Source organism: Salvia hispanica, chromosome 1 (assembly GCF_029641045.1).
Source record: "Salvia hispanica isolate PSC_SH4W2 chromosome 1, Shi_PSC_v1, whole genome shotgun sequence".
NCBI classification, from domain to species: domain Eukaryota; kingdom Viridiplantae; phylum Streptophyta; class Magnoliopsida; order Lamiales; family Lamiaceae; genus Salvia; species Salvia hispanica.
This window is the reverse complement of record NC_142692.1, coordinates 40970467-40996706: the sequence shown is the minus strand read 5'-3', so window position 1 is coordinate 40996706 and position 26240 is coordinate 40970467. Positions and strand designations below refer to the sequence as shown.

Here is a 26240-nt window from a genome sequence, read left to right as displayed (position 1 = left end):
CAACCTTTACAAAACTCTAAATATAAGTATACATTTTGTCTTGCGTTAATTGAGGCATTGAGCTGTATTTATATTGAGTTATTTTTAGCATCACTCCTAAAATATGGTTTTAATAGCTGGAGATATCACCCCTAACAAGATCATAAAATTAAATTCCAATAATATAAATTATACTCCAAAAATATTATTCCTAAAATATTACTATTAGCTAAAAAAGTACTGTAATTCAATTAGATTATAGTAGTAATTCCTAGAATATAGTCATCCAAAATTAAGTGAACTATAATTTCTAAAATATAATTAAAAAAAATCATAAAATGCATTTACAATAGTCAATAATCCTGATTATCATTCCCAAATTATTAAAATCAGCACCTAAAATATAATCACCGAGTACTCATATTTACTCTATTTCTTTTCCAATTTTATTTTTTTTATTCAACGCAATAAATATTCATTTAGTAAATATCATGTTCAAAACAAACACATTAAACGCAGGGATGAATAGAGTTAATAAGTAATGTTATTAAATCATGAAGATAATTTTTCACATTTGCTCGATTTAGTTACTAATTGGTTGTATGAGGTATGAATTAACATAATTACTATTCTAGAGAAAACAAATCATTAACTTTCAACATTACCTACAATAAGAAAATGGATTTCCGTTTTACAGATAATAAACACAAATAATAAGATAAGATAGATATTGTTTGTAAGTATTTGACTCTCATCACATGTAATTTTATAGCACTTTTGTTTTTATTATTATTTTGTTTTTGTCAATCTTATAAAGATGGAGATATAAACCTAAATTTCGATGGTCACATTATAAATAATTTAACTTTAAAAGTCCATGAATAATAGTAAAATATTTAATTTAACTCAAATAAAAGGTCATGAATAATTGCAAAACAATATTTAATTTCAAAAGTATTAATCGACGAACCAATTCAAACAATTAGTGCAATTTTTAGAAATTCAAAATATCAGTCAACTTATCAAATATGAATTAAAATTTTATAATTTCAATTTAATTATCAGTTATTTTGCCCAATATAGCCTCTTTCTCTATCTCACACACAGACAGTGAAGTGAACAAAACACATTTCATTCGTTGATTCCTTTGCTTTGCTTCACTCTTTTTCTCTTCCGATCCGCGTAATTTTAACCTAATTCATCCCTCTTCGTGTATATAAACCACCATAAAAATTGGGGATTAGTTTATTCTGTGTAGACGGAGTCGCAGAGAATTGAAGGACACAAAGGTAATACAATTCAAAAGCGCTCCATGAATTTCGGTTGGTTTGGTTTATCTCTCATTCGCTTTAATGCCTTCCATTATCTTGTAATTCCGTTTTGAATCGCACTTATCCTTTTTCGGGGGTCTCATTTTCGCCGCCTTGTTCTCTTTCTCGGATTATCCTTTTTTTTTTTTTTTTATTCCTCGCTGTTCATCGCTTGTCGATTGTGGTTGATGGATCATTGGCGTGCTTTGGTATGGCCGCGTGATTGATGTCGGTGATTTGTGGTTCGGTTGATTGAATAAATTTTTGGATTGATTTTCGGAACTTTTGATTCTTAAATAGCTTGATTTTGGTTTCCGGTTAGATGTTGTGTTTAGCATGACAAAAGATTTGGTTTATGTATCAATGCATGGAATTGGGGAGAATCGTTTATCGTGGGGGTCTGTGGCTTGTGATTGTGGATTGTGTTTGGATACAAGGAAGCATTTCCATGTTACGTAATGAAACTTTACTGCACCATGGGATAGTATGCTTGTACAATACATAGTTATCAATATGAATTTATAGGAAGATCTGATGGTTGGTTAGGTATGTCGGCTATAAGTTTATAAACTCTATCCGATTGTTGTTTGCGAAGTCTTTGTCCTGCGTGACATAGTTTTCATAAGTTCGTGATCGTCTTTATTTCCAATTGAAGCACTATGGATGAAGTTGTGTTGTGTGATAATATGGTGTACATAGTGTAGTTGTGATTGTCTGTCTATTTGAACGTGTGCATTATGTATCTGGCGATGAGCGACTTAATCGTCATGTAATATACTAGAATTTGACTGACGAAGTTTTTCTCAGGCACCTCCTCCTAGTCACTTTGTACGGTTGGAGAACAAGAGGGCTAAAAATAATCTTTATATGAGAAAGAGAACAAGGATGCGTAGGTGGCTGTGCTGCACTTGTCAAGTAGAGGAGTCCTATCATCCCGATGAAAACGAACACCTCAAGAGCCCAAGAGATAATGCTGATGGTAAGTGTTTTGTATCAGGATTACGTTTACCTGCATGTTAATTTGACTTTTGTGCTTTGCTTGAATTAGTGGAGGGAGAACTAGTTGTGGTTTTACTTCTCTCCACGTGCTTTGCTTTACTCATTTCCTTAAAAAACTATTAATTCTCCCAGCAGTTGATTTTTCCTACTGTGGAGAATAGATCAGAGTACATGCAAACAAGCCGAGCACCTTTTGTTAAAGTTCTGCTATATAATATTGAAGACCTAATAACTAGTTTTAAGAGTCTTCTCTCTAGTTTGTAACTCTGGTCGTAATTTTTTTTTGTTGATCTCTCATCCTTTTCTAAAATTCATTTTTACCTGTTTAGTATGTTGATCATAATCTTTTACTATGATGTTAGCCATGTTGTTGATTTTTAGTTGTCACGATTCCATATTTGAAATAATGCAACAATTTAAGTTGGAAACATTCAGATTGATACATCTGTGTTTTTTTTTTTCCTCCTGATGTAATATTCATTCTTTGCTATGCTATAAAATCTATGTATTTATCAGAATTGTCTGTGGCTCCATTGAGATTCATATCATAGTTTGGTGACATTTTCTGTCTCTATTCTGTATTTTTGTGCACAACTAGGGCATCAAAGAGGTTCAAAGGTATCTGCTCCCGTGAAACCTGAAGTTCAGAAGGAAGTACCTTCTATCGAGGTACCTTCACTCTCCCTTGAGGAACTAAAAGAGAAAACCGACAATTTTGGATCAAAGTCACTAATTGGCGAAGGATCATATGGGAGAGTTTACTTCGCACAATTGAGTGATGGGAAAGAGGTTGCTGTCAAGAAGCTTGATGTATCTTCTGAGCCTGATTCAAATGTTGAGTTCTTGACTCAGGTATACTTCACGGGTTGATTGCAAGCTTTGTGGTTACCCAAAATATGCAACTTTATTTTTCCATTATGTGTATTGACCAGTCAGGACATGACTGATTTCTGCATAGGTTTCGATGGTGTCAAGATTGAAGCATGATAATATTGTTGAATTGCTCGGCTACTGTGTTGATGGAAATCTTCGCGTCTTAGCTTATGAATTTGCCACTATGGGATCTCTTCACGACATTCTACATGGTATGTAGCTTGCTCTTGATTAATCTTTTTACTTGCTCTGGGAACTAAAATCCTCTTTAATACAGGAAGGAAAGGGGTGCAAGGGGCACAACCTGGTCCAACACTCGACTGGATACACCGGGTTAGAATTGCTGTTGATGCTGCCAGGGGTTTGGAGCATTTGCATGAGAAGCTTCAGCCATCAATAATTCATAGAGATATCAGATCCAGCAATGTGCTTCTTTTTGAAGACTACAAGGCCAAGATTGCCGACTTTAATCTCTCAAACCAAGCTCCTGACATGGCTGCCCGACTTCATTCTACTCGAGTTCTGGGAACCTTTGGTTATCATGCTCCAGAGTAATGATCATATCATGGCTCTAAGCAAATTACTGAAACATGAATTTGAACCTTTGGTCATGCAACTATCTTCTAAGATTAAGTTTGCATATGTGTTTGCCAATGTTACTGACTTTGGTGAATAATTTAATGCGACCTGGGGGCTGAGACAATTAAGAGTTACTGAGAGGTCATGGGACTGTTTGGAGTGTATGTTGGTTTTTAACGTAGATCCTTGTAGTTGACTCTGCAAAACTTCTAAAAATTGGTTTGGTGAACTCTTCCTATTTTCTTTGTTTTCTTTGGTAGTGTATTGTAGTAGTAATTTTGAAAAACTCTGATGATATTAGCTTAGTTTTGTTTGTATTTGTGACTGCAGGTACGCAATGACAGGACAATTGACACAGAAGAGCGATGTTTATAGCTTTGGGGTTGTTCTGCTTGAGCTTTTGACTGGAAGGAAGCCTGTTGATCATACCATGCCTCGTGGACAGCAGAGTCTTGTTACTTGGGTGAGGCTTTCACTATGCGTATTCTCATAAATTCTGATTTTTGTTTTTGTTTTCGGGAATCCCCTTGTAGTCTGCACTTGCGGTTCAATCATGAAATATCCATATTTGTCTTTCAGGCCACACCAAGATTGAGTGAGGACAAAGTGAAACAATGTGTTGACCCAAAACTCAAGGACTATCCGCCTAAAGGGGTAGCCAAGGTCTCTCTCTCTCTCTCTCCCTCTCGTGTTTGTTTGTGTAAACTGAAAACGTGAAGCAATCTGAATATGCTGAGATATTGTTTTTCATCCAGTTGGCAGCTGTTGCAGCATTGTGTGTGCAGTACGAAGCAGAGTTCCGGCCGAATATGAGCATTGTTGTGAAGGCTCTGCAGCCCCTTCTGAGGTCGACTGTCCCTGCTCCTGAGACAAGTTGAATTGCGATGTTTGGATCAATTATGACATGCATGAGGTGCCGCCTATTTCTTCAGCCTTTGCTTCCCTGGGTTTGACATGTACTTGGGTTTCTGTCGCGATTCGTTTTCTTTTGTTGGTAGTGATGTATTGTATGTCATGACTGAGGATGTATGCGATTGACTACTTTGCTGCTTAGGCAAAAAGATTTACGCCATAAACATGGAATACCCTTATTTTTTAAATCTTTTCAATTTGTTTGGATTGATCGTGAATGTGACAGTGGTTGGAAATGCAGAAGCTTCAATTTTTTTGAGTATTTTGTGAGTATTCTTGACATTTTTGAACTAAATTCTTCATTTTAAGGGGGGGTTTGATTTTGGTTGCACTGTTTGAATTTTGATCATCCTTTTAAAGAGAAGCATTTCAGGCTCTAAATTATAGAGGAAAAATGCATACAATGCATGAATGACAAATCACTGTAATTACTTTTAAAACTGGCAAAACAGTTCATATACTTTGATTTTTGTCTCATTGATTTCTTGCAGTACAATTTTATTTTTTTTATTTTATAAATTCTTACTATTTAAATACACCAATGTCAACATAGAGCGAAAATAATATCAACACAGAGGTATTACCGGAAACTGGATTTTACAAGTATTATTTTATCACAAGACATAAATATAAAATACATGTACAATGTATATAGTATAATGAGGTTTTGATCTACGCAAAATTCATTGTTAATGCAAAACGCAAAACCAAGCATACAAAGGTTATTTTTAGGTCATTGTTAGCTTATTTTTAGGTCATTATAGAAAGGATGACCTAAAATGATCTTAACATGACCTTAAACCCGAATTTTATAATATGACCTAAAACTGTTTTACAGTGACTTTTCATGTTTTTGTTTAATTATTGACCATCAGATTGCCAAATCTCATCATGGTTAGGAATTGGTCTAAATTTTGTGTCGTTATCAATTTTTGTATTGATCATTTTCCTAATATAATGCATTCAAAATGTACACCACTAAGAATTTTTTCCACACTTTTTTTTACGTGATCAAACAATTTTTTTAGACATTTTTTCTCACAAAATTAAACAATTTTTTAAAATCTGTATATATTAAATATGAGACATTTATCATGGAAATGATTAAAAAATTATAAAATTGAATTACATTAGTATTATTAGGGTGAACTACAAAAATAAGTCTCTAGACAATGTTATTTGCATATTTCTGGTACTTAATAAAAAAAATATATCACTAGGTATCTGGACAAACACTTAATTTCAATAGAGGCATTTTTGCACTATTTTTAGACATTTTTACCCTTTTTATTTTGTTAGTTTTAATGAATTTTTTAGTCTTTATGTTATATTTTTCTCTCATCCATTCTCACTTTTTTCACATTTATTTTTTTTATTATTTATTTAATTTCTTATTCATCTATCTCATTCCCAATTTTATTTAATTTAACAATTAGTAGTATTTAATACCCACACCAAACAAAAGATAATAAGAGCTTCAATTATCTATATACATTAAAAATAAACTAAAATAAAAAGTACAAATGTTTTTGTAAATGAACGTTTTGACAAGATTTAGTATTATGCACATAGAAATATATTTTCATTACTTTTAATAGCAAGTGTAAATACGAACATTATTCTTAAGATGTGTCATAGACAAATTAAAATTAAATTTGACTTGATGTACATTGAATATTTATTGTTAAGAAAAATTTAAACTGAAAATAAATGGAGAAATGAGGGATGTGAATAGGAAATTAATTAAATAATAAGAAAGAGAAGATAACGAAAAAAGAGAGAGAAAGGATACCATGAACTTTGATAGATGTGCGGATTTCTAGTGAACTTTAATTAAATTGGCCGAAAAATTCATTTTATGAGAAATTCGCACATCTATGAACGTTCATGGTATTTCCAACCACTTTAAAAATTCGTGGAAAATACCAAATTTTTGGAAAAGTTCATTATTTTTAAGGCTATTCTCCTCGAAGTTTTAAAGTGTTGGGAAATACCATAAACTTTGATAGATGTGCGGATTTCCAGTGAACTTTAGTTAAATTGGCCGGAAAAATCATCTTATGGGAAATCCGCACATCTATGAAAGTTCATGGTATTTTCCACCACTTTAAAAATTCGTGGAAAATACCAATTTTTTGGGAAAGTTCATGATTTTTAAGGCTATTCTCCCCGAAGTTTTAAAGTGTTGGGAAATACCATTAACTTTGATAGATGTGAGGATTTCCAGTGAAATGAATTTTCTATCCAAGTTCATTGATTTTGGGTGATATGATTATAACTGTAGTTAGGATTCAAACGATAATGTTTTGCTATTTTTAAAACGCTGCATTTTGTCCTATTTTCAGAGGTTATGCCTAGGACATTTGGTTGCCGGAAAATTCATTTTATGGGAAATCAGCACATCTATGAAAGTTCATGGCTTGTAAATGAGTTGGTAAAAGTGCGATGATATAACAGTGAACATCATTTTCATGAGTGAACAGCTAACTATACATAAAGATTTGTTTCCATAGCTGAATTGCTATTGGTAAATATTTAATGAATCACGGCAACAACTAGTTTTAGTAAGATGCCACAAATTCAGATGATAATGAGTTGCAAGCCTCTCATCTCTATTATTAATGTCATTGTCCTTCTTCTAGTTTCTTGAAAATCAACCAAAAAATGGCATTTGATCATCTCTGTCGTCGATTTTCATTTGCTGAACTCAAGTTAGCCACCCGAGATTTCAGTGACGAGCGTGTGAAGGGAGAAGGTAGTTTCGGTGAAGTCTACAAAGGCTTCATTGATAATGAGTCAAGGGCTGTGGCCATAAGTGCCGACATGATAATCTAGTCTCTCTAATCGGTACCTGTGATGAACGGGGAGATACGATTCTTGTTTACGACTACATGTCTAATGGATCGCTAAATTATCACCTCCACAAGATACCTCCAGTTGTTCCACAACTTCACTCATTGTGAGTTGTTTCTTTGGATCATCATGCAAACATCCTTCAACAACCCCAACAAATGTCTTCAAGCAGTCTTCTCCCTTCAAATCCAAAGCTACAATCTTGTCTGCTTTTGCATTTCGAATATTTTCTTGAACCCACATGCTCATCCACACGCCCTTCTCTGAGTATTTTACTGTCAAGCACTGGTGTCAAGATTGAAGCATGAAAAGTATCAAATGGAGTATAAAAATATTACTTAAATATAATTAAAAATATCATATAATTCCATAACAACAATACAAATTATGATCAATTACAACAATATTAATCACGATTAAAATTCCTAAAATATAATTACCTAAAATTAGCTGAAAATATAATTAAAAAGATCAATAAAATCCAATTACATTAATAGTAATAATCAATATTCTTGGTTATCAGTATGTTATATGCCCAGACACCTTGGTATGCTTGTAGATCATCTTTAATTATATGAGAAAGAGAACAAGGATGCATTGGTGGCTGTGCTTCACCTCTAGTCAAGGAGAGGAGTCCTATAATGGTGATGGTAAGTATTTTATTTCAGAATTTATGATTACTTGCATATTAGTTTCACTTAGTGCTAAAGTTGTGCTATGAATGTATCAGTTCATTGAGATTAATAACATAGTGTGGTCACACTTTCTCTTTTTTTGTATTTGTGTGCACAACTAGGGCATCAAAGAGGCTCACCTTCTACCAATATAGAGGTGCCCTCACTCTCCCTAAAGAAATTGAAATAGAAAACAGCAAAATTTGGATCAAAGACACTGATTGGCGAAGGATCATTCGGGGGTGTTTACTTGGCAAAATTGGACGATGGGAAAGAGGTTGCCGTCAAGAAGCTTCATGCATCTGATTTAAATGTTGATCAGTTCTTGACTAAGGTATATATGTGTTAATGATCCAAAATGTGCAATTCTATGGGTATTGACATGGCTGATTTCTGCTTAGGCCTCGATGGTGTCAAGATTGAAGCATGATAATGTTGTTGAATTGATCGGCTACTGTGTTGATGGTGGTCTTCGCGTCTTGGCTTATGAGTTTGCCACCATGGGATCTCTCCACGACGTTCTGTATGGTATGTAGTGTAGCTTACTCTTGAGTTTTGATTAAACTTTTTTTTACAAAAATCATCTTTAACGCAGGAAAGGAAGGGGCACGACCTGGTCCCACGCTTGACTGGATGCAATGGCTTAGAATTGCTGTTGATGCTGCCAGGGGTTTGGAGTATTTGCATGACAACGTTGAGCCATCGATAATTCATAAAGCTATCAGTTCCAACAATGTACTTCTTTTTGAAGACTGCAAGGCCAAGATCGATGACTCTAACCTTTTATATGAAGCTCCTAACACATCTCATGCTCAATTTACGAAATACTTTGATCCTCCAGAGTAATGATCGTATCTCTCTAATAAACGCTCCCCCTTCGCTCATGATAGACAATCAAGAGTTACTGAGATTGGTTGCGGTTGTTTATATTTGTGATGGCTTATAGGGCAATTGACCGAGAAGAGCGATGTTTATGGCTTCGGGACTGTTCTGATTGAACTTCTGACCGGAAGGAAGCCTTTTCATTTTTGACAAGCATAATCTTCTTAATTTGGTAAAGCTTTTTTCATGCTAATTCTGTTTTCTGTTTTCTGTTTTTGTTTTTGGGGATCTCTTGTTGTCTGCTTTTTCGGATGAATTGTTAAGTGTCCATATTTGTCTTTTAGGCCAAAGAAAGGGACAACGACGAAGTAAGACAATTTATCGATCCAAATCTCAAGTACTATCCTCCTAAAGGGGTAGCCAAGGTCCCTCTGTGTGTGTGTGTGTGTGTTTGTGGGCAAAGTGAAAACAGAACAAGCTGAATATGTTGAAATATTGTTTGTCATCCAGTTGGCTAGTGTTGCAGTAATGTGTGTATTGGACGAAGCACCATCCCACCCGAAGATGAGAGATGTTGTCAAGGCTCTGGAGCGTATTATGAGGAAGAGCTGAAATTGTGATGTTTGGATCAGTCATGGAACACGAGACGTATTTGGGTTCCCGTCGTGATTCGTTTACGTTTAATGGTAGTGATATGGGAAAATTGACTACTTTGCTGCTAAACATGGAACATCCTTAATTTTATAAATTTCCAAATATCAAACTTATGAAAACAACTTTTGTATTCATGAGATAACTATACAGGACACTAGTAAAATAAGTCACAAAGGGAATGAAACAATCACAGAACATGTTTTTCACTTGTAAAAATGCTTTTAGGATTTATTATCATTTTTATTCACATAGTAAACGGCAGCCACATACATAACCATGAACATGTATTAGAAGAAGCTAGCATATTCGCCAGATGTTGATTATGGTCACTACATCAGCCTACTAACATACATTTCTTATCTGAAAAAGCAAAAGTATCGACGAATTCAATCTCCAAATTGCTCGAGACTAAAGCGAAATGAGTTAATCTGCTTGAAGGAGCTTTATCAAGGCAAAAATTCCCAGGCTCCAGCAGTTGCTGCAGACCTAAAAAAACCTATGTGATTCGAATATCGTACCTGAGAATGGTGTTAATCAGATTTACATAGTCTCGCACAATTATATCTAATAGTGCACAAAAAAAGTTCTATATTTGGAATCATTATCATGTCATAGCCTTGCAACATTGATGGAATACGTCCCTTCCCTAACCAATCGAGTGAAAACCAAGCCCATGTGCAGTGTGCTTTTCACGGAGAATAGGAAGTGCGGTATATAAATAAAAAGGTGAAGCCGTGAAGGTGATGCGTACTAGGAGAAATCAATTTAAAAGCAAAGAGAATAAATAAAGAGTAAAAGAGTTCATCAAAAGATTTGTGGAGTATCTTTGAGAGAGAGAGAATTATCTTACATTGTGGTAGTCCTGTTCCGAAATGTGTGTGCATTATAAAACATGCTGGGTTCCCTGCTCATCTTTGGCACTAACCTGCGCGAGAATACCAATAAGTATGGGCTTACATGTCAAATAGTAAGAATGGTGACAAAATCCACGATGAAAGTAAGATATATAAGTGAATTTGTATGCAGTTAAGAAGTTCCCCATGATAGTCAATAAGCTTCACTTCAGCTGAAGAGTTCTAATATCATGCAACAAGTCAAGGTTGTGAAAATTAAATTCGAGAATGACATACCAGACCCAGTGCTTCCACGACACCTTGATCAATATTGTCACCACAAACAGAAATAAAGGAGTTCAACAAATGTTCTCTTTGATCTATGTTTAAGGACTTGTCAAGGCTTCGAGCTACCATTTCCATCTCAGGCTGTCACAACAAAAAGAATGAATATCATACCTATCAGCTCTTTGGATTCTCAACCAACAAAATTGAAGTTTTTATGACATCTTATCGGGAAGAGTGTTTTACTTGTTTGCTATATCTTCACCGACTTAGGGTTAAAACAAGCGACAGATATACGTACCGAGTTCTCCTCAGGAGGGAAGATCCGGTGAATTAGACATACTTTGAATAGCTCGACTAGTGCTTCAGAATGTTTATTTTGGACTTCTAGCGCCTGAAATAGAGTACAAAATTCATAATCGAACCTCTCAATAGTTGGACAAAAAATATACTAAAGCCGATTCTAGTTTCCAACACAAGTGTAGCTGGAGAAAAACAAAGGCAGTTTTCAATCTATTCATAACTTCCAATATAATTTCCTATGTGCATAGTTGACTCAATCTATTCAAAATTCTTATCGTATAAATTATAATACATCCAGGCACTGTCAACACAAGTGTACACTCCAACACATCATAAGTGTACAAATGTGTATACAGTAAGATAGAATCGACTATACCAAGAAAATGACATGAGAAAATGTCGCTTGTATACAACAGCTTTTAAAGATTTCTTATCAAAGGTTGAACATGATTTTGAAGTGAGATGATTTGAAAGTAATTTATTGGACTGGTGTTAGGTCTTGATGAAATTTCTTAGATACCTAGAAGCATGAATACTCTCAATGAAGAACTAACTAATGACTTGAAATCATTTCAGATGCCACAGTGACAAACCATTAATATATTACTCCATATTATAGTTCTCTTTAACAACTAGCGGATGGATTATGTAAAAATTGGAATTAATTATATTAGAAAGTACTGTTTCGATTTTTCTGAAAGTATGAGTCTTTGTTATAGCGAACTATAGATAAAAAGATTAGTGAATCTACAAACAAACAAAACAAGTTAACAAACCCAAGCCTGTAGGATTTTTGACCGTGTGCGTGCAGCAACAGCTGCAGATACCATTCTTGCAGCATGATAACTATCAAGCCCAAGGTTATCAGAAAATCCAGCTATGAACTCGCGCACACCCTCACCGTTAATCTCAATTGAGGAGGATAAATCCGGTATGCTACATAAATTAAATCAAGTTACTAATATGTGAAATAAAATGAACTTTTCAGATGGATAATCTTGATTTGGAAGGAATAAAAGCACAAAAACAACTATAATGAGATGGTGGTGAAAGTTGTGTCTCATGTACCTTGCACAGTAGTCCAAAACAAAATTAACTGACACACGGTAAAGTGAATTGCGTGCATTTTCAGTGCTAATGAAGGCCCTGACTCCATATGTCTTGCATAAGTGACGTAGCTGTTGCAGATGACAAGTGAAAAGTGAAATAAACCACTTCAGTATACATGCACTACAGTTGCTACATATTATATTTCACACAATTCTGGTACTTTTCTTATTTTGTTAATTTTGAAAGCTCTAGATACTGATCTAAGTATAAAGCCAAGACTATTATTCTACTCTCCAAGTAGTCGTGTGCAGTTTTTACTCTCCAAGTGAGCAAAGGCCAGGTTCAACAGATGAACACACTCATAGTTTCAGTTATCTTTAACTTTTTGAGGCATAATAAAGTAAATTTGCTCTTAATGCCACTATATACCTAAAAATATCCGCAATCAAGTAGTGCCACAAATGGAAAAATCTAGCAAATCTAAGCAAAACTATAAATAAAAGATCTATTGTTCTTACATAAATAAGCTTCCAAGTATTTATGGATAGAAGCGTAAAACACAATAAAATACTATATTTAGACTCATTGGTAGGAAATTACTGACCTGTACTATCTCATTTGTTGAAATGTCCTCCCCATTCATTTTTCGATCCATGATTACTGGATATAGAATGAAGAAAATAAATGAGAAGATTTTACATAGGAAATAAGTGCAACTATATGAAAAAGTTCTAATTAACCTCTCCAACATAAGTAGAGAGCCTAACTTAAATAATCTATTTAGTTTGCATAATACATTGTTCATGAAGCTAAAGCATGAAACAAATGAGTTTAAAAGAGTAAAGCCTACTCTGCATTTTAATTCCCAAAACAGCATCTTTTACTCTACGTCTTAGCAAGGGTTCAAAGGAGAAAGATTTGCAAAGGCTCATTTAGTAGACAACTAGACATCGAGCAAGCACCTACTTACTCCAAAGTCCCAACTAAAGGAAAAGCCCAACGACACGTTTTTTAGTGGTAAAAACATACAATGATGCAACAGGTTAAGTAATGAGTATGGAGGGAGGCCTATCCCACCCCATATAATAATTTGCTTGTGACGAGACGACATTTTTATAATTACACAGCTCTTTCACATGAAACTACCTAACTTATCATAGCAACTAGCAGTCAGTACAAGAGCGTTCAAATATTGAGTTAAGTTCATGCATGACTCTCTCTCACATGTGCACTTGAAGTGCTCTTGCAACACAGCACATTTTCCTTTTGGTTGGCGCATCACATTTCTAATTTCTGTTAAAATTAACTCTCAATCTCAGAATTCTCAATTCCAAAAGGCTACTTTAATGTCTTCACAAACACAAACCGAATTTCCACTTCAGCACTGTCTCAATCCCAACATATAAAAGTGCCTTCTTTACTAATTCAATATATACACTATTAGTTTTGACACCAAAGGCCTGAGTCTAAACATTAAAGATTAACAATAAACATACAAAGATAAGCCAACCATACAAGAACCAACCTTGAATCAATTGGTTAGCTAATCTCTGGTATTCATCTTTATTTTCGACATCAACGGGACCTTGACTCACAACCTTGGGCCACCACTGAGGCAATTCCTCCTTCCTCCTCCTCCTCAACGCATTATTCCTTCCATTTCTTTTACTCCGGTCATAATAATCCCCATTTTCCGAGCTCAACGGCGTCGCAGATGGCCGCCTCGTCGGCCAACTATCCTCCCTCTTCCCAACCACCACTTCCTTCCCGCCCAGACTCCTATCCCTCTTGTAAATCAGCACTTCGCCGCCACTCTCCCGCATTCTGAACAGACTCCTAAAAACAACCACAAGCACCAAACCGGAAACAAACAGCGCCGAGAAAAACTCAACGGTCGACCTCCTGCACGAAATCACGACCGCTCCGGTGCTGGCGTCGACGGCGACGGTAGTCCTGAGGTCATCCAGAGCCTCGCGGAGCTTCGTATCGAGCTTTTGGAGCGCGGTGGAAGGGGATTTTAGGTTTATCTGGAGCGTGTCGTCGGAGAGCTTGAATATGGCCGGCTGATGATGCTCAGGCGTCGCCGACAGATGATTGGGCGAATACTTGAGCAGACGGCGGCGGTGGTGGCGCCGCGCGGCGGATGTGACGGCAGCGCGGCGGAAACGGCGGCAGTCGGAGAAACTGAGGTGCATCAGTGGCTGAAGAGAGAGAGAGTGAAAGCAGCTCATTACGTTTCATAGAGAGAGAAACTCAGCGGCCCTACGCCTATTTAGTTTTATTTATTTAATTTAAAATTAAGGGAATTAATAATTTTAGGTGTCCGTGTCCAATCCATCTCCAAATTGGAAAAGATGATCGCATCATTACTTTAGCCCTAATTTCTCGGTGGGGAGCTCACTGATTCCATTTCAATTTCTCCAATTCCCACCGCTCCTAAATCCTCTCTCTCTAGGGTTTTCGCATGGAGTCCGAGGACGATATGCACGATGCCAATGAAGTGGCGTCGGTGGAGGAGGACGACAACTACTACAGCGGCGGGGAGGAGGACCACGACATGGACGAGGACTACGGCTACGACTACGCCGATGAAGAGGACGACGACGATGCTGCTGATTACGACTTCATCGCCAACTCGGATGACGGCGATGACGCACTCGTCAGTCGGTCGCAGGTACTTAATGCTCGTGAAGCGGCGCTTTTTACCTCGTTGTTGTCTGATTGGTTTACTCAGCTGCTGCAATTTATTGCCGGGGAGCTAATTTGACTCAATTGCTTGATTTAGTGTGATTTAAGCTGGGGGCGATTGTGTGCATGTACATTACAGATGTGCAAGGTGGAACTTTTAAGTGTAAAGTAATCATTGTTTTCCTGCAGAGTGTAGGACTGGGGTTTACTGCTTCCTTTGATCAGATCAGATGCTGATTTTTAGCTGTTGTGTTCTAGAAATTAGATTTAACAGTTTAGAATTAATAAGTTAAGACCAAACTTTGAGTGAATTGATATTTAATGAGGTCCAAGTCCAACTAAGTGTTAAGATTTTGTTATAAAAAAAACTCAGCTTTATTTGAATTAGGGTATTTCAAAAGGTGATGGTTAGAGAATTTTCTGATTCTGTAACTAAGAATTTTGAATGGAAGTTATGCGCTTATTGAGTTAGTATTTGTTTGAAACTAGCTTTATATTAATGTTGCTCCTGCCTCCATTCTGAGAAACTCACTATTGTATGTGTTACAGAAGAACTATACTATCTTAAAAGAAGAAGATATACAACGACGCCAATTCGAAGATATTACCAAAATATCAACTGTTCTTTCTATTCCACGGGAAGCAGCATGCATACTATTGAGGCGCTATAACTGGTAACTCGTTGTACTTTTGCTTTTTAAAACCAAGTAATTACTCATTCCTGTTCTTCAAGAAAATCGAGGTATCTGGTATGGAGTAATTGTTTGAATTGCTTAAAAATTCTTTTACATTGGAGAATGGGTTTTTTTTTTGGTCAGTAATATATGATCTGATTGTATAATTTCAGTTTTTCCATCTACAAACTTTTTAACATGATTGTTTCCAGGAGTGTGAATAACGTGCATGAAGAATGGTTTGCTGATGAAGAAAATGTTCGCAGAGCTGTTGGCATATTGGAGAAACCAGTCGTGAAGTCTCCAAGTTACAAAGAAGTAAGTTCAATTTAAGATGACTCCTAACTATTTATTTTCCTTTCAGAATTTTGTTTCCATCATCTTCATGTGCTTATCTTACTGTAAGTTTGTATCCTAGTAGGTGTCTTGCGGGATCTGTTTCGAGAGCTACTCTATTGGAAAACTACAAACTCTTGCATGCTCTCACCTTTTTTGTGACACGTGCTGGAAAGGTTTGTCTATCAGTCTTTAACTGACTTATTCTTGTTGATACATTGAAAAAACGAAAGCTTTATCCATATCCGCTGCTTCCATGTATGCCCTTTATTGGAGTAGTTCTACAGAATTTTCCTAAAGCTGAAACAAACATTTCATAAAAAAGCATTTTCCATGACACTTTCTTTGTAGATCTAAATACATTTACTTTGGTGTCATACTGTCATCTGTTTATTCTTGGAGTTTGTCAACCTTATGATAGGGATTAACATGTTATGGCCAATTTTGACATTGACCTCTGAAACGGGCATATTTGATTTATCGTCTCAAATGGGAAGGATGCAATCTCTGTTATTTTTTTTGAAAAGTTTATCTCTGCAATGTCTCACTTTGAGATATGCATTCGTAAGTGCTAAAATGTCATAACTTATCTATTACCTGCCTGTACTTTTAGCTTACATAAGCACTTCCATCAATGATGGTCCTGGATGCTTGGTGCTGAGGTGTCCTGATCCATCCTGTGGTGCTGCTGTTGGCCAAGATATGATTGATAAGTTAGGTTCCCATGAGGATAAAGAGAAGTACCGCCGCTATCTTCTTAGATCTTATGTTGAGGACAGCCGTAAGGTAGACAAATCACCTCCTGATCTTTTCATATTCCTTGACTGAATTATGTATGAATATTTAGTTACTAGGTTTATACTTTTAGATACTAAGTACAAAAAGAATGTGTGGCTTATTGAGAATTAACATCCATATAAGGCATCATTTTGCAAACTGTATAAATCACAGAATCAGTACTGCTTCATCTTGACCACATGCTTATTACGCCTTGCCCAGTGCTCATCATTCAGTGAGAACTCTATTTTGAAGGTAATTTTTCTCTTATCCTCCCTTACAGATTAAGTGGTGCCCTGCTCCTGGTTGCGATTCAGCCGTGGAATATGTTGTTGGTAGTGGAAACTATGATGTCACTTGCAGTTGTTCATATAGCTTCTGTTGGAATGTGAGTTGGGGTTTGCTTTGTATTTTACCATCTTAATTTTCCTCATGGGGATTACTCAAGTTAAGTATTATGCACTGGTGCTATGATCAGTGTGCAGAAGAAGCTCATCGGCCAGTAGACTGTGAAACCGTGGCTAAGTGGGTTTTGAAAAACAGTGCAGAATCCGAGAACATGAACTGGTATACTACTTCTGGAATGATTAGGAAAAATTTACATCATATGTGTCTATTCATATATATATATTTTCTCGCTATGAGTGTACTTATAGAGTGTTTATTTCACAAATGCTGTATGTTTGAAATGAAAAAGTAAACAAGTGGTACTTCGCATCATCATATGCTGTTTATCTCTAGTACTTTTATTCCAAAATATCCTCTATTTGCAGTATCGGTTCTCTTGAGCCATTTCAAATAAAGTTTTGCGAATTGTGTCTTCTTAGCCATCTAAGTAACATAATAATTTTAGATGATAATTGATATAAAGTCAAGTCAGATTATGATACTGAGGGATTGTACATATCTCTATCAGTTAAAAAATCAGATTATATCTTCCTTACATACTAGATAGTACAATTTGTTATGTCTTCTGCCTGGTGTGCTATGTGGTAATTTTTACAATTTATATGGCGTATGAATTTGCTTACTCATTAATTTTTGCTTGCAAGATAGCAAGGTACTGTTCTTGTTCTTGTAGTGTGTTGAGTGCATGGCATTTCTCATGCTGATTTTGTAATTTTTAGGATTTTGGCCAACTCCAAGCCCTGTCCCAAGTGCAAGCGGCCGATTGAAAAGAACCAAGGCTGCATGCACATGACTTGCACTCCACCATGCAAGTTTGAGTTTTGCTGGTATGCTTTTATACTGTTCTGCATCTATACCAAATTGTTCATGAAACACATATTTCCCTTTTTGTGCCTGTGCTATGGCTGAATTTATTATCTGTTCCGTTTAAATCCCTTAATGTAATTACAGCTATTGCCAAGAATTGTACCAAACACCGACGTTTATACTTTTTCAGGTTGTGTCTTGGTCAATGGTCGGACCATGGTGAGAGAACTGGAGGTTTCTATGCATGCAACCGTTATGAAGCAGCAAAACAAGAGGGAGTGGTATGTAATACATGGATTTATGTTGCTAGCATCTTCTTTACATGAGCATTTGTTATGTTCTTCTGCATTAAATCTGATTGCTTTCTTGTAATTGAAATGTGAATTGGTTCAGTATGATGAATCGGAAAGGAGGAGGGAGATGGCCAAGAACTCCTTGGAAAGATACACTCATTATTATGAGCGATGGGCATCCAACCAATCGGTATGCTTACTCGACTCCTAGTTATCTCGTTAAGGACGTTTTTCTATAATGTAATTGTTGACATTTAGTCATTAGCCTCCTTTTGATGGTTAGTCTGTGTATGTTTTTTGGTTAGCATGAAGATTCCAGCTGATAAAAAGCTTTTCAATAGATCAAGCACTTGAAAAAAATTATTTGAGCTAACCTACCCTAAAATTGTGGATAAGAGGCTATATAGGAAGAATTGGAAATTGTGGCCAGAAATGCTGAGAACCTATTTGAATCTAATCACTAATTATTTTCTGTTATGAAATAATGAAAGTGCTCAGAAATTCAACATCTGACTACTTAGCTTAGTGACTTAGTCTTAAATTATGATTTTCTAGAAAAGCTATTCATCCTATCACCATGAAGAAAATTGGCAGAAATGGTTATTGTGATCATATGAGAGAGCCATTGTAACTGTGGGGCGTTAAGCATTGTAGTGGTTCAATTCCATATGTGGTCAAGTTTGTGTAAAGAAATACAGCCTCCTTTGAGTAACATACCCCTACTATGAAATCTTCTTTGTGATTTTTCTTGGAGTATCTCCCCGACTCGTATTTCTGCAATGGACTCAATATGAATGGTGATGGAAGTTCAGTACTCCCTCTGACCCACCTCAAGTGAGCTCCTTTTCGGCAAGGGAATTTAGGAAGTGTGGTTTAATGGTTAAATAAAGAGAGAATAAAGCGGTAGAGAGAAAAAAGTAAGAGAGATAAACAAGTGTTGGTTTTGGCCAGAAAAGGAAATGTGTCATTTTAGTTGGGACGTCCCAAAAAAAAATACGAATCACTTGGGGTGGGACAGAGGGTATTTTTTTTAACTAGTAGACAGTTTCTAATTTTTTCATTGTACTTAACCTTAAGATTGTCATAAGTTCTTGAATCTATTTTGCCTGCCATTCCATCATCATCAGAAAAGGCTGTTCTCTATTTTGTCATTCATCATCATCACAATAAGCTTACATGTTTTTGATTCTTGAGTTCAATTTTTCCCTTTTTCTTCATAACACAACTTTAAGCAAATTCAATGCAGTCAAGGCAAAAAGCAATGGCGGATCTGCATCAAATGCAAAGTGTACATGTAAGGATATCTTACCTCTATTAGGCTATGTCTTTGAATGATAATGGATTAATATTGTGTTTCTTTATCTGTCTCTGTTATATTTGTTTAGAAAGAAAAGTCATTCACGATCTGCTAGACTAATGTGATATCGGATATCTGTCTCCATTATATTTGTTTATACATGTTGCTAGGTATCTATAAGATTAGCTCCTCAATCTCCCCAGTGACCAATATAGGAAGTTTTGAGAGTGTTTAGTGAATTGGGATTTCCCTCTACCTAGTTTCCCAATCAAAGGGCACTTACAAATGGCAGTAATTGAACAAACCTTTTATCATAATATAAATGTTTGTGCATTTTCAGAATGTGGAGAGAATTAAACTAGTGCAAGGAGTGTTGTAGTTTTGTGGTCCCTGTGACCTTTGGGGATCATCACCATTGCTATAAATATCCAAAATTGCATCTTAAGAGTTCTTATCTGGCCCCTGTATTACTTTATAATATATTTTTTTTTCATATTCTTTATTTAAAATTTGTTACCCCTGCAATTTGGTGTTTATAATGTGCATTCTTTTTCCCCTCCAGCTTGAGAAGCTTAGTGAAGTTCAATGCCAGCCTGAGTCACAATTGAAGTTCATAATTGAAGCTTGGCAACAGGTAGGCTCTGTACAAGTATAGTTTGCTTTTCTTGTGAACAGATAGTCATTACTTTCGCTCTATATTTCCTGGAAAGTATTGGATCTGACTGCTTTCTATGAAAGCATTATATTTGCTTTTGCTGTCTATTAAGTATATGTCTTAGCTTTAGCTTTGGACGATTGTGCAGATAGTTGAATGCAGAAAGGTTCTTAAATGGACTTATGCATATGGATTCTATCTACCTGAGGCAGAACATACAAAAAAACAGTTCTTTGAGTATTTGCAAGGTATTTCTACGTCCTCTTGTAATCTGATCGAGCATTCTGAATGAGATCCTATCATCCTCGGTCATTCTGTGCTTTTAATGTGGCCATTCAAATATTTATAATTCTAGGTGAGGCGGAAGCTGGTCTGGAGAGGCTTCATCAGTGTGCAGAGAAAGAGCTAATGAATTACCTGAATTCTGAGGGGCCATCAAAAGATTTTAATAACTTCCGCACCAAACTTGCTGGCCTGACAAGGTAGTTTATGGTTTGCATACAGAAAGATGTATGAGATTATTTATGTTTTAAAACACAGCAGTGGCGTTGTCTGATATTGAATTTTTATTGCCCGAGTCGACACCTATGTTACTTAATCTTTCTAGTTTATTGGGCAGAAGATACATGAGTTCACCTCTATAATAGTTGCTTTTGTCCTGATTAGCTAGTTTTAGTAAACATTTATCAAGTTGCAAACTTTGATTCTTCTTTCATTTTCTAGAAAAAAAATAGTTTATTCTCATCTCCAGTCATTGATCTTGTAGATACCGAGTTGTCTACTTTAAGTTAAGACTTCAGATGGTGTGGTTTGAACTAATTTAGATTAAAGTTTATGTGGTCTCGTTGAGATCAAACTACTCTTATACGAGTGATTTTTGATGATCTACCCTCCTATTTTCTCAGTGCGATTATCTCTTTAATAGATCTATCCTATTGAAATTCTGTGTGATACTGATGCATTGTTTGTCAGTAGAAGTTTTCACATGCACATGTATATTTCGAACAAGGGAGGGGCATGACTTTTATATTGTTTTGTTGCAGCGTGACTCGGAACTACTTTGAAAACCTGGTTAGAGCACTGGAGAATGGGCTTTCAGACGTAGATTCACAGGCAGTGTGCAACAAGATGAGCTCAAAAACCGCAGCAGGGACTAGCAAGAGCAAAGGCGGAAGAGGGAAAGGATCTTCCAAGACGGGCACATCAGTCAGAAACGCAGATGATTTAGGAAGTTGGGCATGTGACAAGTGTACGTATATGAATGCTCGATCCGCAGTTGCATGCCATGTGTGTAACCACCGTCGTTGAGCTATATACTCTGGAGGCACAAAACGGAAACCTCCCAAGTAGCATGTTGTTTTGTTGTGAGATGCACTGGACGACGACGGTAGCACCAGTTGAGTGTTGGGTGTTGTTTTATTATCTATATTTTCTGTAAATAATCCTTGTATTATGGTAAAATGGAAGTTACCTTGTGACTTGTTCACACAAGTACATTATTATTAGATAAAAGAAGAGAAAAAAAAAAAGAAAATGTATCAGCAATATACTTCCAAGCTGCATGATATTGTGCTTGTTATAACAGATACATGTGCTACTTAATTTTCCCTTTCAATTATTCTATATTTTGAATTATACATAAGTTTACCGAAATTTTGTTGAGAAAGATCAGTACTAGTATTTATGTATTCCAAATTTTAAGTTTAAAATTTGGAAATCGAATATATGTATTGAACCAGAATTTAATTTGGATATCTCCATTTGTCACATATTTGTGAAAGTATGAAGAAACCAATTACAATTACATACTACTATATCTATGGCATGCAAAAATACCCAATTTTGTGATGTAAATAAAGAAATAAAGAGCCTATAAATGGAAGTAGGGGAAGGGCATGGAGCAAAAGCAGGAAGAAGAAGACAATCTACCAATTTAGCAACAACTTTATCTCCCTCTCACACACCCCCTCTCATTTTTGTTCCCATGGGATTCTAAGCAATACCAAAACTTCCTCTCACCAAAAAAGAAGAGGAAAAAATACAAACAAAAACACACACACACACACACACAAATTTATAATAAAAATCCCATGGGGCCATGCATGTCCATCCCAAGGCGCACCGTCCTCTTCAAGAGGCGGGACCAACGGCCCGGCCAGCCCCGGCCTCCGAAGCCGTCCGGGCCCCGCCCCCTCCGCGTGTCGAGGCCGGTGACCGTGTTGGCTGACCCCACGGGGAGCGACATCTACAATAGGTACGGGCTCGGGAAGGAGCTCGGGAGGGGGGAGTTCGGGGTGACGTACGAGTGCTTCGACGAGGCGACAGGCGAGAGGTTCGCGTGCAAGAAGATATCGAAGAGCAAGCTGCGGACGGACGTGGACGTGGAGGATGTGAGGAGGGAGGTGGAGATCATGAGGCACCTCCCCAAACACCCCAACATTGTGAGCTACAAGGAGGTTTATGAGGATAAGGAGGCTGTATATTTGGTGATGGAGGTGTGTGGGGGTGGTGAGCTCTTTGATAGGATTGTTGCAAAGGGGCATTACACTGAGAGGGCTGCAGCTCAAGTCACCAAGACCATTCTTGAGGTTGTCAAGGTATGTATGTACAATATGCAACACAAATCACTCATTTAAATTTAATACATTTATCGCAATTGTCTCATCTGTGACTTTGTTGCGTTATCGTTATCTTTTATTTTGCTTTCTTTTCTTGTTTTTTCGATAAAATGAGACTCCCTCCGTCCGATAAAGTGTGTCCCAGTTTGACCCGGCGCAGATTTTAAGAAATTGTTTGATTTTGTATTAAATGGGGGTGCGTAATGGAATAAGGGTTCCACGGTGTATTTAATGTCTATTTTTAGAAAGATTCCAATTAGGACAAACTTTGTGGTGGGACGGAGGGAGTGTCCTTTTGTATATGGGTGATACAATAGAGAAATGGAGTGTTAAAATTTGATAATTTGATATACTACCATTTTAAAAATTTTATGGAAATATGCAAATTCTGGTTGATTTGTTTGAAAGTGATAGGTTAAATTTTGAAAAATTCATTTTTCCGCAAATGCTAATGCTCAAAACAACGTAGTTTCATTAGAATAAGTATCTTTTGCTTTTTTAGTTTAATAAAATAATTTCATTTCATACGCACATAACACAATTGACAAAAAAAAAAACTAAAATTCATGATTTAATATTTTGTTTTTAAATCTTGGGACTGGTGAGACTTTGATCAAACTTTGTTTTTAAATCTCTTTACATTCATTATTCAATTATATATGTTGCAGGTATGCCATGCTCATGGAGTAATCCATAGAGATCTTAAGCCTGAGAACTTTTTATACGCAAACTCTAGCGAAAATTCTCCATTGAAAGCCATTGATTTTGGCCTTTCCATTTTTTTCGAACCAGGTCAGTATTTTTCTCTGTGTATGCCTTAAAAAAATGCTTTCTCTTTGAATATATTTTCTTGAATAATGTTTTTTTCATACTTAACAATATGACTTAATTAGGTCAAAGATTCACTGAGATAGTTGGGAGCCCATATTACATGGCACCGGAGGTGCTGAGGCGAAATTACGGAAACGAAGTCGATATTTGGAGTACCGGTGTTATTCTCTATATTCTTCTTTGCGGAGTTCCTCCTTTTTGGGCAGGTAATTATTCGGGTCTGTATGTTAATAAGTGTCTCATTTCACTTTTAGATGGCAAGTGAATCTCGTGTCCGACTAACTCATTTCATTCATATTTTATTACATCACCAATACTCCCTCATCATCAATTTAAAGTTTACTTTGACTAGGGGTGAGTTTTAAAAAAATGTGAAGAAAAATTGGTCTTAGTTCTATAGATTGATTTTATAGTGAAATATGAAAGTAATGATTTAGTGGAAAGTGAAATTCATTTACTAAAATTTGGTAAAGGTTTATGAGACTTTAAATCGTTGGCGTCCGTAAGTGCAGAAACGGAAGAAGGAATAGCACAAGCAATTGTGTATGGACAAATCGATTTCAAGAGGGATCCATGGCCTAAAGTTAGTGAGGAAGCTAAACAACTTGTCAGAGGCATGCTCGATCCCACCCCATTTAGTCGTCTCACCGTTGACCAAGTCCTTCGTAAGTACCTTTTTACCCTTTCCGTGCATTCATTTAGATATATTATACTCACAATTTAAAAAAAAAATTAGTCTCTTTTTTCCATTTTAGTTTGTTCGCCAAAATTAATTTTTATCTATTGATGTTAATTTTCTATCTCTAATAAGATAGTAATGAGGTAGTATTGATAACATATGATTGAGTGGTGGTATTATTTTATCAATCAAACCAAACATCGCTTTAATAGTTCAAAATTATTATAAACATGTATTAATTATCTTGAATTAATGTTTAACTAATTGTTATTTAATTTGTTGATTATAGAACACCCGTGGATACAAAATGCTGACAACGTTTCAAACGTTCCACTGGGCGACCAAGTGAGAACAAGAATAAAGCAGTTTTCTTTGATGAACAAATTCAAGAGGAGAGTTCTAAGAGTAAGTCAATTAAAACATATTCTCTGTTTCCTAAAAATAAGAACTTTTGAAACGAATTTTCGGTGTTATGTTAAATTGTAGGTGGTGGCCGATAATTTGCCCGAGGACCAAGTAGATGGAATCAAAGAAATGTTCCACATGATGGACACGGACAAAAATGGGCACCTAAATTTCCAAGAATTGAAAGACGGCTTGTTCATGATCGGGCAGCCCGTGCCCGATCACGACGTGCAAATACTGCTCGATGCCGTAAGTATGGGTCAATTGACCCATCATTTTTCTTATGATTAAATTATTTTTTTCTTTCTTTCTTTTTCAGATAAAAAAATTGAAATGAATATTAATTGTGAATTAAATATAGGCCGATCTTGATGGAAATGGGATGCTAAGTTGTGAAGAGTTTGTGACGTTGGCTGTGCACTTGAAAAGGATAAACAGTGAAGAACTTCTAAGAGAAGCATTTTTACATTTCGACAAAGATAGAAGTGGATACATTGAATTTGAGGAGTTGCAAGAATCTTTGTTGGACGATCATTTTGGCCCCGCCAACGAACAAGTCATTCATGACATTATATTCGATGCCGATCTCGACAAGGTACGAGGATTCTGGTTGTAATTTACGAGACATATTTATATATACGAGAAATAACCCAAACGAGTACCTCATATAGTGATAATAGTCACTTAAAAAAATGAAATTTAGTCAGATTCTAGTCCATTTTATTAAATCATGAAGTTTCAATTTTCCGTGATTTTCTTGTTTGTATAAAATGGCATCTTTTGGTGCACGATGTTTCATTACACATGTATAGAATGGAATAAAATACATGTACTGATGAAATAAAATATGACAGGATGGCCGGATTAGCTACTCGGAGTTCAAGGAGATGATGACGACCGGAATGGATTGGAAAATGGAATCACGACAATATTCTCGAGCTATGCTTAATGCTCTTAGCGTCAGACTATTTAACACGGAAACCTCTATTTGCAATTAATTTCTTCTTTTTTCTTTCCCCATTTTTTCGCATCCAATATGCCATTTAGTTGGTTGAATCCAACTTAATGTTGGATGCGTTTCTTCAATCTCTATTTTATTTTTATTTTTCTTTCTTTTTTGGGATGAATAGAGAGTGAGTAATGTCCTAAATTAGATTATTTGATACATATATTTGGTGCTAAATCGGAGGTTATTATCACTATATTAATTGGAGATATTGATAATTGGAAAGTGATGTTTTTATATATTACTCGTATTTTTATTTTGATGTGAATCCACGAACTTCATAAACAAGGACGGATAAAATATAAATCCCAGGAGAAGAAGATTCTGTGGTCTATTAATTCGTATTGAGAGAGAGAAATGGGAGATACTGGGAGATACCGGGAGAGAGAAAGATAGCGAAGAATGTGTGTGTGATGATGGTATTTAAATTACTAGGTAAAATCTCAATAAAACTGTATTAATATTTTCTTGTGATTGTGTTGATATTCTCGTGTCATATTGTTATGAGTGAACTACAAAAATAGTCTTTGGACTATGCGTTTATCTCGCCAATGAACCCTGGACTTTAAAAATATCCCCAGACAACCCTGAACTAAACGTTTATCTTAAAATTAGTCATTTTTCACTGTTTCGTACCAAA

General features: G+C 36.0%; 4 protein-coding genes and 1 pseudogene across 6 annotated transcripts; 4 read left to right on the top strand and 1 right to left on the bottom strand.

Moving 5' to 3' along the window:
* Positions 1-1084: 1084 nt before the first annotated feature.
* LOC125223595 (protein CYTOSOLIC ABA RECEPTOR KINASE 5-like) lies at positions 1085-4914 on the top strand. Of its 2 annotated transcripts, none has more exons than XM_048126804.2 (8): positions 1085-1268; positions 2097-2268; positions 2887-3140; positions 3247-3373; positions 3439-3712; positions 4071-4203; positions 4320-4403; positions 4496-4914. In XM_048126804.2, the coding sequence occupies exons 2-8, from the start codon at positions 2157-2159 to the stop codon at positions 4616-4618; spliced, it is 1107 nt and encodes a 368-aa protein (XP_047982761.2). In that variant the 5' UTR covers positions 1085-1268; positions 2097-2156; the 3' UTR covers positions 4619-4914. The 2 variants fall into 2 exon arrangements, with proteins under 2 accessions (XP_047982761.2, XP_047982760.2); XM_048126803.2 differs by lacking the exon at positions 1085-1268 and adding an exon at positions 1381-1498.
* A 3183-nt stretch (positions 4915-8097) lies between these two features.
* On the top strand, positions 8098-9211 carry LOC125220671 (protein CYTOSOLIC ABA RECEPTOR KINASE 5-like; annotated as a pseudogene).
* A 711-nt stretch (positions 9212-9922) lies between these two features.
* LOC125223959 (phosphoribosylformylglycinamidine synthase) lies at positions 9923-14383 on the bottom strand. Of its 2 annotated transcripts, none has more exons than XM_048127282.2 (8): positions 13652-14383; positions 12731-12786; positions 12145-12254; positions 11853-12012; positions 11075-11167; positions 10786-10917; positions 10506-10580; positions 9923-10173 (listed from the first exon to the last, which is right to left on the bottom strand). In XM_048127282.2, exons 1-7 carry the CDS (start codon positions 14355-14357, stop codon positions 10539-10541), a joined length of 1299 nt encoding a protein of 432 aa, XP_047983239.2. In that variant the 5' UTR covers positions 14358-14383; the 3' UTR covers positions 9923-10173; positions 10506-10538. The 2 variants fall into 2 exon arrangements, with proteins under 2 accessions (XP_047983239.2, XP_047983240.2); XM_048127283.2 differs by having other exon boundaries at positions 9923-10141.
* Positions 14384-14452: 69 nt separating this feature from the next.
* Positions 14453-21703, top strand: LOC125222593 (putative E3 ubiquitin-protein ligase ARI7). The gene is made up of 15 exons (XM_048125297.2): positions 14453-14800; positions 15364-15488; positions 15701-15806; positions 15910-16000; positions 16438-16610; positions 16885-16989; positions 17080-17168; positions 17729-17836; positions 18007-18097; positions 18210-18299; positions 19356-19403; positions 19969-20040; positions 20210-20309; positions 20417-20543; positions 21105-21703. The coding sequence occupies exons 1-15, from the start codon at positions 14591-14593 to the stop codon at positions 21367-21369; spliced, it is 1800 nt and encodes a 599-aa protein (XP_047981254.2). The 5' UTR covers positions 14453-14590; the 3' UTR covers positions 21370-21703.
* A 331-nt stretch (positions 21704-22034) lies between these two features.
* Positions 22035-25825, top strand: CPK24 (calcium-dependent protein kinase 24). The gene is made up of 8 exons (XM_048126396.2): positions 22035-22658; positions 23348-23471; positions 23573-23716; positions 24023-24175; positions 24479-24594; positions 24676-24843; positions 24956-25189; positions 25449-25825. Exons 1-8 carry the CDS (start codon positions 22152-22154, stop codon positions 25590-25592), a joined length of 1590 nt encoding a protein of 529 aa, XP_047982353.2. The 5' UTR covers positions 22035-22151; the 3' UTR covers positions 25593-25825.
* The last annotated feature ends 415 nt before the right edge of the window (positions 25826-26240 follow it).

Excerpts from the sequence above, each read along its gene's own strand:
- LOC125223595 (XM_048126803.2), top strand. The coding sequence starts at position 1,478 with ATGGATCATTGGCGTGCTTTG. Across the intron at positions 3,141-3,246 it reads ATGTTGAGTTCTTGACTCAG|GTTTCGATGGTGTCAAGATT; the intron begins GTATACTTCACG and ends ATTTCTGCATAG. Across the intron at positions 3,713-4,070 it reads TTTGGTTATCATGCTCCAGA|GTACGCAATGACAGGACAAT; the intron begins GTAATGATCATA and ends TTGTGACTGCAG.
- LOC125222593 (XM_048125297.2), top strand. The coding sequence starts at position 14,591 with ATGGAGTCCGAGGACGATATGCACGATGCCAATGAAGTGGCGTCGGTG. Across the intron at positions 19,404-19,968 it reads ATCAAATGCAAAGTGTACAT|CTTGAGAAGCTTAGTGAAGT; the intron begins GTAAGGATATCT and ends TTTCCCCTCCAG. Across the intron at positions 20,310-20,416 it reads GTTCTTTGAGTATTTGCAAG|GTGAGGCGGAAGCTGGTCTG; the intron begins GTATTTCTACGT and ends TTATAATTCTAG.
- CPK24 (XM_048126396.2), top strand. The coding sequence starts at position 22,152 with ATGGGGCCATGCATGTCCATCCCAAGGCGCACCGTCCTCTTCAAGAGG. Across the intron at positions 23,472-23,572 it reads TTCCATTTTTTTCGAACCAG|GTCAAAGATTCACTGAGATA; the intron begins GTCAGTATTTTT and ends TGACTTAATTAG. Across the intron at positions 24,844-24,955 it reads TGCAAATACTGCTCGATGCC|GCCGATCTTGATGGAAATGG; the intron begins GTAAGTATGGGT and ends AATTAAATATAG.
- LOC125223959 (XM_048127282.2), bottom strand. The coding sequence starts at position 14,357 with ATGAGCTGCTTTCACTCTCTCTCTCTTCAGCCACTGATGCACCTCAGT. Across the intron at positions 12,787-13,651 it reads AGCTAACCAATTGATTCAAG|TAATCATGGATCGAAAAATG; the intron begins GTTGGTTCTTGT and ends TTCTATATCCAG. Across the intron at positions 10,581-10,785 it reads TCGTGGAAGCACTGGGTCTG|GTTAGTGCCAAAGATGAGCA; the intron begins GTATGTCATTCT and ends ATTCTCGCGCAG.